Source organism: Canis lupus (genome assembly GCF_048164855.1).
Source record: "Canis lupus baileyi chromosome 16 unlocalized genomic scaffold, mCanLup2.hap1 SUPER_16_unloc_1, whole genome shotgun sequence".
NCBI classification, from domain to species: domain Eukaryota; kingdom Metazoa; phylum Chordata; class Mammalia; order Carnivora; family Canidae; genus Canis; species Canis lupus.
The window spans coordinates 1,538,520-1,552,220 of record NW_027326424.1 but is presented as its reverse complement, the minus strand read 5'-3'; the positions used below and the strand labels follow the sequence as shown (position 1 = coordinate 1,552,220).

The 13,701-nt window shown below is 43.5% G+C and overlaps 1 protein-coding gene and 1 long non-coding RNA gene across 7 annotated transcripts in view; one reads left to right on the top strand and one right to left on the bottom strand.

The window, feature by feature from the left end:
- Positions 1 to 13,701, top strand: part of LOC140629521 (intermembrane lipid transfer protein VPS13D-like) — a 245,136-nt gene that overhangs the window by 147,697 nt on the left and 83,738 nt on the right. For 5 of the 6 annotated variants that reach the window (XM_072819044.1, XM_072819043.1, XM_072819041.1 and 2 more), the window contains 2 exons: positions 8,053 to 8,187; positions 9,278 to 9,445. In XM_072819044.1, the coding sequence (XP_072675145.1) occupies positions 8,053 to 8,187; positions 9,278 to 9,445 (303 nt within the window). Of the gene's footprint in view, positions 1 to 8,052; positions 8,188 to 8,745; positions 8,864 to 9,277; positions 9,446 to 13,701 lie in introns of those variants that run through there. The other variant, XM_072819045.1, reaches the window with a different exon arrangement.
- LOC140629526 (uncharacterized) lies at positions 8,074 to 9,557 on the bottom strand. Its single transcript, XR_012027387.1, has 2 exons — positions 9,223 to 9,557; positions 8,074 to 8,213 (listed from the first exon to the last, which is right to left on the bottom strand). It is a non-coding gene; the product is annotated as an uncharacterized lncRNA (long non-coding RNA).

The window sequence follows — 13,701 nt, the reverse complement described above, 5'->3', positions numbered from 1 at the left end:
GGGTGCTGGGAATTGGGACTTCAGAGTTAAATTCTAAGCTTGTGGAAGTCACCATTTCACCGTGTCTCGAGTTCTCCTAGTGGAGTCTGGGGCTCATAAAATAATGTCATTTATTCAAAGAGTTTCCTAACAGAGTAATATCCCTTTATTAGTAGCTCTTAGGAAGAGCAATATGCTCTTTGAGATGAATATGTAATGGCTAAAAGTATGTGCTTAGGGAATGGAGTGCTATCCCAGAGCAGGAATCGCAAGAGTCTGACTAAAAGGTAACCATGTCTTTGGTATTGAAGGAATAATTATCTTGATTCTCTTGACTGCAGGCCAGAAGTGAGGCTGTCAGAAGTCTCAGAGGGAAGTCTCTTCAGGTTTACACTGAGGGTACATTATTGCCAGATATAGTGTCTGTTCAGAAGGACTCAGAGCAGTTTCCCATCTGCTATCTCGATTGGATTCCTTCCTCTGTGATGGGAGAAGGGGGAGATAATAGTTCCATTTCACAAATGCAGAGACATTCCTCCCTGCCCCCCTTCTCTCCATTATTCTCCCAGGCGCGCATGTTAGAGACTAGCAGGGTAAGATCGAAAAACGCCAGGTAGCTTATATGTACTTTGGGGTTTTTTTGAAAGATCAAAAGAAGCCAGGAGCCTTTAAAAGGTTTCACGAGGTGGCCTACAGCAGTCCTTTTCCCATTTAGAGCATTGGGGTATTACAAAAGAAGGGCTTTAATTGAGCAATCTAGTTTGGAAGAAAACCCACATTTTAATGGTCAGAGAGCAAGAGGGTGGGGGTGAGGGGGAATTTCAAACAAAGACACTATTTAAAAAGCCTAAAACTGTCTTCTCAAAGGCTTGAAATAATTTGTTGGGAAACTTCAGACCCTTTACTTTTTTCCTCCCCTCCCTAAATAAAAACCAGATTTGTTAAAAGGAAAAAAGATCCAGTATTGTTAATTGTATTTCAGAAAGTGCCAGAGAGGGAAATATCCCTGTAGTTTTAAACACTGTCCCAGGAGGGAAATGGGCAAATACCCTGCTTCACATAAACAGTCTCTATGTACCATAAATAAACCTTTAAAGAATGAATTCCAGACAGTTCTGTTTAGTGCAGGATAAACTAAGAAAGGAAAGGACGTGGCCCAGGGACTGGCTTGTGATCTGAGACCTTATGGCATATGGACAGGTATTTCTTCTTTCAGCTCTCTAAAGTTTCTGGAAAACTTCAGCAGTTTTCATCTGGTAGAGGTAGGACTAGACAGTTTCCTAGTTTTATTAGGAACTCCTGAGCACAGATTGCTGTCTCTAGAATCTGTATAACAGGAAGCTGTCTGCCACTTGAATAAATAAGCATCAACTTTGTATACTACTGTATTTGATTAGTCATTTAGTTACTACAGGAAAAAAGTCCTGCTTATAGCTCTTTCCCTCTCATCTGGTCTACTTGGACTGACCAGAACAACCTGAAGGTGGCAGAGTGATTCACCCCCAAAGGCTGAATCTCCACTCTTGGCAACTGTGGGAGGCCCACAAGCAGTAAAGGACGAGGTGGAGATCATTTTTACCAAAGGACCGGAGTATCTCCTCGGAAGTACATTAGCCATTCAGAAAGGGGAGAGTGTCTCTCGTGAGGGCTTTGACAACTTGGTAGAGGCTTCCGAGTCTTTGCTACTGTGTACGGTTCCTTTTCTTCGGTATTTGGTTGCAATGAGGAAGCTGGGCTAAAAAACCTTTTGCCTTAAGCCTTTGTTTGGATCTCATTTCCTCTCCTCTGAGAAGAAAGTAATACTCAGAGTTGTGCTGGCAAAACAAACTGCTCAGCTGATGTCAGTACCTCTCCCGGCTGTTTACTGTATGGCTCGAAGCAAAGGAGTTCAGCCGACCAGGCCTCACCTCAGTTTCTCCTGTCACCGCCACGTGGATGGGTGCAGCATGCATGAATGAATAGCAGAAGGTTTTTTAGGGGAATAGTATCATCCTCCATCCTGGTCTTCACACTTCCCACCTGATGGGTGGGTACTGTAGTGAAAATGAGCACTTTCGAGCCTAAAACTTCCCAGTAACTAACTGCATGAGTGTAGGTCATCCACTTAACATTTCTCTGGTTTTCTTTATTTTCAAAGTGAGAGTGTTGGGCTGAATTACTGTGTTAGGCTGAATTAACCTAAGAATACTCTTAATCTCACATTCTTTAGTGGGAGGTTACTAGTGACCCCCCAAGGGCCCGGATCCAGGGCCTTTTTTCTGTAGGGTCCTCTGCCATATTCGGTGTTGCTGACTCCCCATTCCTTTCTGGTTCTCCCCTTATTCTTCTGTTTGTTTCTTTGTCTTCACAGCTTTCTTTTCCTCTACTTCTCCTGACCCATCTGTTTAGGGGTCATTTTTTCCTCTGTGAACCACACCGTCTGGTCATATCCCCTTGCCCGTTTTAAAAATCATATTATTGATCTTTTACCACCTGTAATTTTAGAAGCTCTTTATATACGGTTGGTCTTTGATATGAGTTGCAAAGTTTCTTTCTTCAGCTTTTCAATTGGCTTTTTACTTTTGATGTATGTATGAACCACACGAAAGCCTTCTATTTTTATGTCATCAAATTTACCAGTCCTTTGCCTGTTTGAATCTGTATTTGAGTTCCCAAAAAAGTTTCCCCATTCTCTGGTTTTAAAACATCCCATCTATATTTTCTTCAGTTATAACAATCTCATTCCAATAAAAGATGCTCCCAAAAAAGAATTTAAGGCAGCCTCTGAAAATGCATGCTAAAAGATGAAAAAATAAGGGAGAAAATAGAAAGTGCATGAAGTTGCGCAGGAGGTTTTACTATAAAGACATTTTGATTCACTGGGGAGTGTATAGATGTTTTAGTTAGTGCTGTTAGACCAACTACATAGCCAATTGGAAAAATACAAAATTAGATTTGTTACTTATATCCTAAGGAGAGATTCCATGCGGATCAAAGATTTACTAACATTAGCATGAAAAAGTATTTTCACATTCAAAGAAGAAGAGTATTTTGCGTGCTGTCTAAAATCCTTAAGAGATCAATCTTATTAAACAAAATATAATTGGAAAATAGACCATATCCAGAAATTGTTAATTGGTTTATAGTGGAGCCAGACTAGCTGAGAATTGCAAGAAAGGCTTGATAGAAGAAAACCCCCAAAGGTCTATTTGAAAGTGCTGGAAATCTACCAGGACATCTAGGACTTGAGGGTCCAAGATTTATGTGAGGAAGGAAACTCAATAAAGTGAGCCCAACATTTGCTTTGCTTTTATTCTTGAGATAATCTTAATCTATAAGTGGCATGTGGAGAAATGCAGAGAAGTTAAGCAGAAGGCAGCTGCCAAAGGCAGAGAGTCTGAGTAAGGCTCTTGGCAGTCTCATGGGGCTGGCATAGCAAACATTAGCTACTAAGAGAGCTGGTAATCGAAAGAGGGGCTAATATCTTACAGAGAAAGGACAGACAGGAAAGAGCCCCTAGTAGTCTGAGCTGCTGTATATTTTGAGGCAGGTGCCAATTTCTAGGTAACCTAGTCTGAGAGAGGCCAAGATGAAAGTGGCAGTCAAGAGGCAGGAAAACAAAGTAGACCTTCTAGCAGTTTTCTGGTGCGGGGTAGTTAAAAGTGGAGGAATGGACCACTGATACTATATGAGGCCTTATAAAGACTAAAATAGACCAGGAGTCACAAAGACTGAAATCCAGCCTTGAGAAAGCCCAAATCCTGATTGGATGAAACCTCTTTTACTGCCTGCTAGAAACTAAAGACTCATCCATAGTATCTAAAAGTTTTCATAGAAAATGCTATATTCAGTCACAAATTACAGGGCCTACCAAGAGAGGAGACCAAGATTAAAAACAAACACTAGAAGCAGACCCACAGATAACCCAAAAGTTGGCATTATCAAACACAGAATTTTAAAGAATAAATGTAAGTGTGCTCAAGAAGTTTACCAGAAAACTATAATTTATATATATGTATGTATGTACACGCGTGTGTGTATATGTGTGTGTGTGTGTGTAAAAGATTTTATTTATTTATTCATGAGAGACACACACACAGAGAGGCAGAGACACAGGCAGAGGGAGAAGCAGGCTCCATGCAGGGAGCCCGATGTGGGACTCGATCCCGGGTCTCCAGGATCAGGCCCTGGGCTGAAGGTGGCGCTAAACCACTGAGCCACCCGGGCTGCCCTATAATTTATATTTTGAAAATAACCAAATAAGGGAAATTTATAGACCAGAATTTTTTCATGAACATAGAAGTAAAAAATCTAAACAAAATATTAACAAATTAAATACAGCAATGTAGAAGAAGGAAAATATAATTAAAATGGATTCCAGGAATGCAAATATAAGTATTTTCAAATAAATTATGTAATTTACCACATCAATAAAATGAAAAGAAGAAAAAATATGGTTATCTCAACAGTTGCACTAAAGCCTTTTGAGAAAATTCAGCATCTATTTATGATAACTCAGCAAGTAAATAATAGAAGGGAACTGCCTTAACCTGATAAAGTATATCTATAAAAAAGCTATAGCAAACATACTCAGTGGTGATATATTGAAAGCAGGGAAGGTATCCATTATCACTTCTGTTCACTGTCATGCTGGAGATCCTAGTCAGTGAAATAAGGCTGGAAAAATTACAGAAGAAATAAAAGAAATAAATTGTATAAGAACTGGACAGGAAAATGAAAACTTTCTTTACAGAGAACATGAATATGTAGTTAGAAAAATCTAAAAGAATGCACAGATAAATTATTATCTGAATGAATAAGTAAATTTACAAAGGTCACTGGACATAGTGTACAAAAATCAATTGTATTTCTACATGTCAGCAACAATTATGGAGAAAAAGGAAATTTGCAGGATCTGGTTTACAAAAGAGTTAAGAAAACATCAAATGTAATATTTTTATCTATTGCTGTGTGACAAACTACTCTAAAACCTAGTGGTTCAGAACAGTCACTTTATTTGTTCACAGTTCTATGGGTCAGCGATATAGGCTGGACTCTGTTGAATGCTGCTTCTGCTGGACTCACCTGTGGTTATTCATCTGGCAGTCGACTGAGATTGACTGGTACATGATGACCATACTCACATGTCAAGTGTTAGGTGTTGGCTGTCAAAAGAACCTCCTTGCACATGGACTCTCAGCTTCTTCACATGCTGGAGGTGGCAAAAAGGGCAGAACATGAGCTCCAAGGCTCCTGAGGCCTAGGCTCAGCAGTCACACAGTGTTACTTCCACGCATTTTCTTGGTTGAAGCAAATTACAAGGTCAGCACAGATGAAATAGTCTCTACTAATGGTACAAGATGTAAAGAAGATATGGCCATTTTTAATCTACTACAGATACCTAGGAATAAATCCAACAAAGGTGTATATAAGACCTTTGCATGAAAAACAATGTAACATTAAGAGAAAAGAGAACTAAATAGATAAGGGGACATACCACATTGATAAGTTGAAAGATTTAATACTGTGAAGTTGGCATTTCTCTTCAAATTAGTCTATAGATTCAGTGCAGTCTTGATGAAAATTCCAACAACTTTTTGTGGCAGATTGACAAGCTGGTTCTAAAATTTATTTGAAAATGAAAAGTGCAAAGAATAACCAGGGTAATCCTGGGGCGGGGAGAAAAGAACAAGGTTGGAGAGCTTATACTATTAGATTTCAAAACTCATTACAAAACTACAGTAATTAAGACAGTGTGGTATTGGTAGAAGACAGGACAAAATGAAACACAAAAGGGAATCCAGGGATGCCTGGGTGGCTCAGTGGTTGAGCATCTGCCTTTGGCTCAGGTCGTGATTCTGGGGTCCTGGGATCGAGTCCTGAATCAGACTCCCCGCAGGGAGCCTGTTTCTCCTTCTGCCCGAGTCTCTGCTTCTCTCTCTGTGTCTTTCTGAATAAACAAATAAAATCTTTAAAAAAAAAAGGGGGGGGGGGATCCAGAAACAGACACATAAACTCAGTTACTCAACTTATGACAAAGTTTATACCACACTGCAGTAGGGGAGAGGGTGATCATTTTAGTGAACATTGCTTAGGTAATTAGATACCCATCTGGGAAAAAAAAAAGGATCTTTATTTCTGCTTCACAGCATATAAAAAAAATCAAATCCACATAGATTATAGATTTAAATGTGAAAAGTAAAACAATAAAAAAATTTTTAGTAAGCACAGGGTGTACCTTTCTGACCTTGGTGTAGATAATAATTTAACCAGGAAACAGAAAGCTCTTTTCCTAAAGGAAAAGATTGGTAAGTTGGATTTCATTAAAACAGAATTCTGATCATCAAAACACACTATTTAAAGAGTAATAAATCACAGAATGGGAAAAGATAATTGCAATCAATTGTAGTACATCTGTTCACCAGAGGACTTATATAGAAAATGGGTAAGAAAAACACCTATACCTACAGAGCAATAAGAAAAAATTCGACAACCCACTACAAAAATGAGCAAAAGACTTGAGTAGACACTTCACAAAAACGGATATCCAAATGGCCAGTCTGAGTGTGAAAAGGTGCCTCATCTCATGCTTCACCGGGAAAATGGAAATTAAAACCACACTGAGATACCATTATACATCCATCAGAATATTTGTCTTTTAAAAGGCTGTCTAGGGCAGCCCTAGTGGCACAGCGGTTTAGCGCCGCCTGCAGCCCAGGGTGTGATCCTGGAGACCTGGGATCGAGTCCCACATTGGGCTCCTTGCAGGGAGCCTACTTCTCCCTCTGCCTCTCTCTCTCTGTGTGTGTGTGTGTGTGTCTCTCATGAATAAATAAATAAAATCTTTAAAAATAAATAAATAAAAGGCTGTCTATACCGAGTGTTGAGGAGGTAGAACAACAGGAAATTTCATAGACTGCCAGAGAGAGCATAAACCAGTTCAGCTGCTGAGAATGACTGTTGGGCAGTACTGTGTATACGAGGAATGAATGTGTACAGTCTTTGTGACACAGCAGCTCCACTCCCAGGTATATATTCAAGAAAAGTGTGTACAAATGGGCCCCCAAAGACATGTCTGTGAATGTTTTTAGCAGCATTATTCATAATAGCACAAAACTTGAAACAGCATGATTGTTCAATAACAACATGGCCTAATAAAGTGTGTTTTATTCATATATTGGAACTAAAAATGAAAATTAAGCAACTGCAGCTATATGTAACACCCAGAGTACGCACTGATGGTTTCCTTTATAGAGCATTCAAAGCAGGTAGTAGAGGTCAGGATAGTGGTTACCCTAGGGAGGAGGGAGAAGTATCTGGGAGGCCACGGTTGGGAAAGGGAGTGCTTCCTAGATGGGAGTAATCATTTACTCTCTGTCTCCCAGGTGATGGTTACATGGTGGTTGTGTTCACTTTGGGGAAAAAACCATTGAGCTCTACGTTTGGTTAGCACACCTTTCTTTTTCTTTTCTTTTCTTTCTCTCTCTCTCTCTTTTTTTTTTTTTTTAGAGGAAAGAACAGAGAGACTCTTTTTTTTAAAAGATCTTATTTATTTATTTATTTATTTATTTATTTATTTATTTATTTATTTATTATTTAAAGATTTATTTATTTATTCATGAGAGACACACAGAGAGAGAGGCAGAGACACAAGCAGAGGGAGAAGCAGGCCCCATGCAGGAAGCCCAACTTGGGACTCGATCCTGGGTCTCCAGGATCACGCCCTGGGCTGAAGGCAGTGCTAAACCGCTGAGCCACTGGGGCTGCCCTAGCACACCTTTCTATATGTGTGGTAACTTCAGTCAAAAAAAGTAAAGCACAACATGTATACAGAATAGACCGGAAAGAATTATGCGGTGAAGCTGATAGTGTTTATTTCTATGGATCTATGTTACCTTGGGTGACTTACATAGATATTTTGTGTGAATATTTTACTTTCATAGTTACAGGAAAAATCCTTATTTATAAATATCAAAATCTTGACTCTCATAGGAAAGTTAATGTAACTTGTAGCTTTCATGGAATCCAAAGTTACCGCACCCTGGAAGGCCATCAGATGGCTTACATATGTCATTTCCTTTCCTCCCTAACTAGGCCCTAAAGAGTACCTTGGGATTTCCACTGATTCGGTTTGAGGACGCTGTGATTAATCTGGATCCGTTCACTCGGGTACATCCTTATGAGACGAAGGAGTTCATCATCAATGATATCCTCAAACATTTCCAGGAGGTGAGCTTTGGAGAAGTACTTAGTGGCTGGAACATAAGCAGAATGTTTGTTTTGGTTGTTTGGGAATTTTGGTTACTAAGACATTACTATTGAGAACCCAGTTAAACGTTTGCTGTAAGGGGTCAGGTCACAGCCCATGAAGCCATCTACATCATGAAAGTCCTGAAATGGTGTCTTTGATTTATGAGCTGTCTTGTCCCTCCGAGAACTAGTCTCAGGAGGGGCTCCCACTAGATTAGTCGTAACTCTTAAGAGTTTAATTGATGCTTTAATAACACAAAATACTGTGACTTCTCTATTTATTGGGCATGGGTCTACTTTCAGCAACCATATCAGTGTTCTTGGAGCCTCTGAGATCCTGCCCTAGAGTTGAACTTCAAATTTTTATCAAGTTGGACATTTTCCAATTTGTATTTATTATCCAGACTCTTTGATATTAGATAGGTCAAGATCGTATCAAATTTATTAACTGTCAAAGTTATATATTCTTTTCCCACTTCCTTTTTTCCCTCCTATCTCCCTCTTTTCTTTCTTTGCTTCCTTCCTTGACTTTCTTAGTTGGTGATATTTCCATTCAACTGTTTGGAGAGTGACATAGAGATCCCTGGAATCTGGAATCAGACAGTGGAGAGATGCAGAAAGTGGAAGGTTACTTGGTAGATCTGAATGTGCCCTCTCTATGCACCGCCCCCTCTGCTGATAATGAGGGGAACTATCACTCCACTCTCCTTCCTCATTTTCCTTCTAGAACTCTCCTGCTGATGATTTCCCTATTTTAGGAACAATGAAGAGTGTAATGTATATACTAATAAATATTTGTAAAGGATATTTCCTGTTGCATAGCTCTTGTTTATTCTTCGAAATGGCTTTGAGGAGTATTTCTGAGTACTGGAAGTCATCTCTGGGGTCCGTGCATTGGGAGACCTTGGGTGGAGCTCATGGAAGGATAGGAGCTTGCAATGGATGCGAATGAAGAGGTTGTTGTGGGTGTGGATGAGAATGGAGGACGAGAACTTTTTGCTCAGGACATTCTACCTGTAGGTATCAACAGGTGCTGGTTCTCATCTCCTCTGTCTGCTCCATTTGACAGGAGCTCCTCAGCCAGGCAGCCCGGATCTTGGGATCAGTGGACTTTCTTGGCAACCCCATGGGGCTTCTGAACGATGTTTCTGAAGGGGTTACTGGACTGATAAAATATGGAAATGTCGGGGGCCTCATCAGGAATGTCACACACGGCGTATCAAACTCTGCTGCCAAGGTAAGGAAAGAAAAGTGAGATCCATTGTCACTGACCTCGGGAGTCATAGCTGTGAGGCTGTGAGGAGTTGCACATGTGGCCTTTGCTTCCTTGCCCACCTGCCCTGCCTCCCCACCCGTCTGATGACCTGGCACTGGGTCCACTGAGCCCCCCGCGTTATCTCTTCTTCCTCGGGTCCACCACCACTGTCTTTTCCTGGGTTCCGGTTGTCCCCTCCCTGGGTCACTGCACTAGCTCGTCCCACCCCCAACCCGCTGGGCTCCGCTGCCACCTGCACAATGCCACCAGAGTGAACTCGCTTTTGATAAACCTAGGATTTGATTGTGCTCTTCTCCTACCTGAAATCTACCAGTTACTTCCCACAACTTGCAGGATAAAGTCCGACCTGAAAACTGGCTTCTAGAGCAGCAGAAGGAAGGACAGTGGTATCATTCTCCTGTGTCCTGCTGTCTGGTTGGCTTTTTTGTTCATTGGCCTCTTGTTTGGTAGACATCTTGTTATTCTGCAATTTCTTTTCTGGCAGGAGCTGATTATATGCGTGCAGCTGGGAAAGGAAAGGTAGTTGGAGGGGAGTTACTCTTTGCCTCTGTTTCCCTCTCCTTCCTGTTGGCTCCACAGACTTTCCTCCTGGCAGTTGACCTTCTTGTGAAGGAACAGGGTTTGAGAAGGCACCTGTGCTCTGCTTCCTTCTGCTGGAGCCTGTGTGGCCATGAAATCACAGGTGCCCCCCGTCTGTGAGGCTGTCAAGCTGGCTTTAGCATAGGGAAGCCGTTAGTGATGCCACATGGGAGGCTGTCTGAAGGGCAGGTGAGAAAGTGAGTTGAGCAACACTTCTGTATTGCATGGCGATCTTGGTGACGGGGTGTGAAAGCTGGGGATTTATTTCTGTTTTCCACACTCTTTTCTAGAGGTGATAGTTCTTTAGTCAGGTCAGTTTTCAGTACGGTAGTTACGTCAAACAGTATACTCTTTGGCCTGTGTTCAAAACAGACAGCAGAGGAGCAGGAAAGACTTTCTAAATCACGGTTGGGAACCAGACTCAGGTTCAGAGCCTGAATGAGCACGCACACTTCTGCCATGAATCATTCTTCATGCAACCTGGGACCTTCACCCCCACGACGACGTGAACCATTTTAGCAGTTGCACTCATTGCCCACTGTCCTTTTAGCTACTCAACTTGGCATAAACAGATGCACTTTGATATTCAGTTCTAAATGCCCCAACTGCGAGATTTTATTTAATTTGATGAAATTTTAATTAACATAGGGAAACCTCTTTGGTCTTATAATTACTTTCTTTGTTTTTGAGGGAGAAATGCACTTACTATTTATTGAGAGACCTTCCTCAACCTTGGATAGAAATGCACCTACCTCACAGGCTCACTATAAGGATAAAATGAGCTAGCACGTTATGAAAACTTTGAAAAATAGAGGCGGGACAAGAGAAATGGGTCCTCACTCTGACTCTTACATTTGCATCCATGTAAAATGTTCAGACTTTAGCCACCAGGGAACCATCAGTGCCCCTGACATGAAAGCCACAGTGTTCCAGGCTACAGAGGAGGAGGGTGTCAGGCACAAAGAGTGGGAGAATCGGACTCCATCCGGGCCAGTTTGGCTGTTAGGAACCCTGTCACTAACCTGCTAGACAAGAATGAAGAAGTTGGTAGCTTGCCTGTGGCCTCTGCGGGTCTCTCCAGAGTTTCTCTGTACCATCCTGGTGAAAAGGGTTGGCCTTTGCTCTATTCTCCCTCATTTATGGAAGTCGCATGTGTTCCTTGGTTCTTCTGCTTCCCCTGGAAAACAATTTTAGAAGCCCGAGCGCCCGCACAAGAAGAGAACCTTCTGCAGAAAGGGGTCGAGTACTCCTTATCCCAGTCCTCACCCCCAAATCAATATGAAGGCCTGTGTGGCCCTGATCAGGCATTTTATTGAATATCAGGCTTTTTTATTGTCTTTGGATTTGCATAGGAGGACTGCCTTCTAGGGCCCAAGGTGCACACAGGGTAGACCTCAAGGTTACTTGTTCTAGATTGACAGGTGTGTTGAGTGTAGGTGGGACGCGGAAGTTTTCCATCCTAATGTAAACGGAGGGCTAGTCCCTTGGTTTCAGACTCTCACTCCCAGAATGAATTGCTCACCTCTCCCCTCCCCCCATGCCCCCAAGCCCCTCCCACAGAGTTTGGAGCCATCGCTGATTCAGTGGTAGGTAGCCTCCTCCTAACACAGTAGTGAATTAAAACTCAGACATGCGTATTGAGAACTTAGAGGAGTCTAGGGCCATACCACCCTGAACGCGCCCGATCTCGTCTGATCTCGGAAGCTAAGCAGGGTCGGGCCTGGTTAGTACTCGGATGGGAGAACTTAGAGGAAATGGCAACATTCAGAGTAACCGTGAAGTGTGCTCCCCTCCCCACTGTCCCTGTGCTTATTCTTCAGGTCAGCCTCTTTTCTTAGAAGCAGTACAGCCAGGGGGAGGAGGAATGTGTCTCGGATTTAAGCTTTGAAGAGGACAAGTTCGATCCGCCAGAAGTGGACTAGCATTTTGAATCTCCCGGGACGCCAGGTCTTCTGCTTCCTGGGGAAACTGCTCCACACCCCGACCCTACACCTCAGAGCGGCTGGAGTCTGGGTCCTTGCAGACTCCAGCAGCCCAAATCCTTCCCTGTAGCTCGGCGGGAGGTAGTGGTGGCCTTTGCAGGGGAAGGGAGGCTTGGCCTGGGGATTCTGGGGAAGAGGCTTGAACCAGGGGCTTCGGAGCCCAGCCGCACCCCAGCTGTGCCAAGCTCACAAAGGTGGTAAATAAAGGGTGGGACGCAGGCGGGGGAGGGGCGCGCAGTTGCTAACAATGGGGGCGTCACCGGGCTCCCTGAACATTTCGGTTTCTCTGGCGAGACCGAGCGCCCCACTGGCTTGGGTCTCTGCTCCGCAGAGTATCATGTCCAGGCTTTCCGCTACCTTTTGTTTATCTTTACCTGGCAACCGTCGTGGTTGTTGGGCCAGGCAGCTCTGCTTCCGGCGTGGGCCCGTCGGACCTCCGGCCCTCGGAGATCCCCGGAACCCCCGGAAACCCCGGAACCCTGGTCTTCGCACTCTTCTGAACTCCTGCATGAATCGCTCCAGGCACTTACCCGCCCCGCAGAGGCGGGGGGGGGCTTTAATAACTTGAGGTCCTCTGCTCCAGCCCAGATGTCGGCCCCGCCTAAGCAGTTGACTGAGACTTTGGTTCCATTCCTGGACACGGATTCAAATGGTGAGCTGCCCCCAGAGACAGATCAGTATCTGAATGACAAGCCAACCCTGCACGAAAGGCTCTTACAAGTGGTTCCAGCGTTGGGTGATGAGAATCAGGCCATAGTTCTGCCTCCTCCACTCAAAAGTAAGATGAAAACTGGAGATGAGCCAGAAGATCACCAGTCATTGGAAATACTTGCTCCACCTCTGGATAGTCAGGGTTTAAACCAAAGAAAGTTTTTTGTTTCATCCCCAAACCTGGACAAAGATCTAGTTCAGCATCGAAGGCTTGCCAAAGTTGTTATTGGAACTCCAAACCAATTTGCAAATAAAGAGCTCCTAGAACAACTGCAGGACGATTATTCAGATTCTGGTATGGATATCATATACCCTGAGGAAAACCGACCAATGGATTTCCCAGGGGGACCAGATCAACCCCCAGAGCTCCCTGAGGAGCTTGAAATTTCTTCACTCCTGCAGGAGACCCCTGCAGGACCTCTCCAGCCCACTGTAGAGGAACCTGAACCTTTTGTGCCTGGAGTGGAGGCCCAGGCCAAGCATCCAGAGTCCCCTGAAGAGACAGAAACACCTCCACTTCTTCAGGACGCTCTATCTCAGCCTCCAGAGATCCTTAAGGAAGCTGGAAATTCTGTAAGCCCACCGGAGGCCCAGCTGAACCTTCAAGTACCCCTGAAGTCCAACAGGAAACCTCAGCTCAACCTACAGAGACACGTGATGAAGTAGAACCTTCGACCCCTCAGGAGGCCCAAGCTCAGTCACCAGATGAGGAGGTACCACCTCAGGAGGTAAATGTGCCATCTCTGAGTCAGAATGAAGCTCAGCGGCCAAAATTACACAATGTCACTGTTAAACCTGTAGATTTGGCACTTCCTGTAACTGTGACTCAGCCTCCACAGCACCCCGAGAAGGCTGAGCCTTCTCCAGTCCCACAGGAGGTCCCAGCTCAGCTTGTAGAGCTCCCCGAGGACGCTGGGCTTACTCTAGTCACACAGGAGGCCCCAG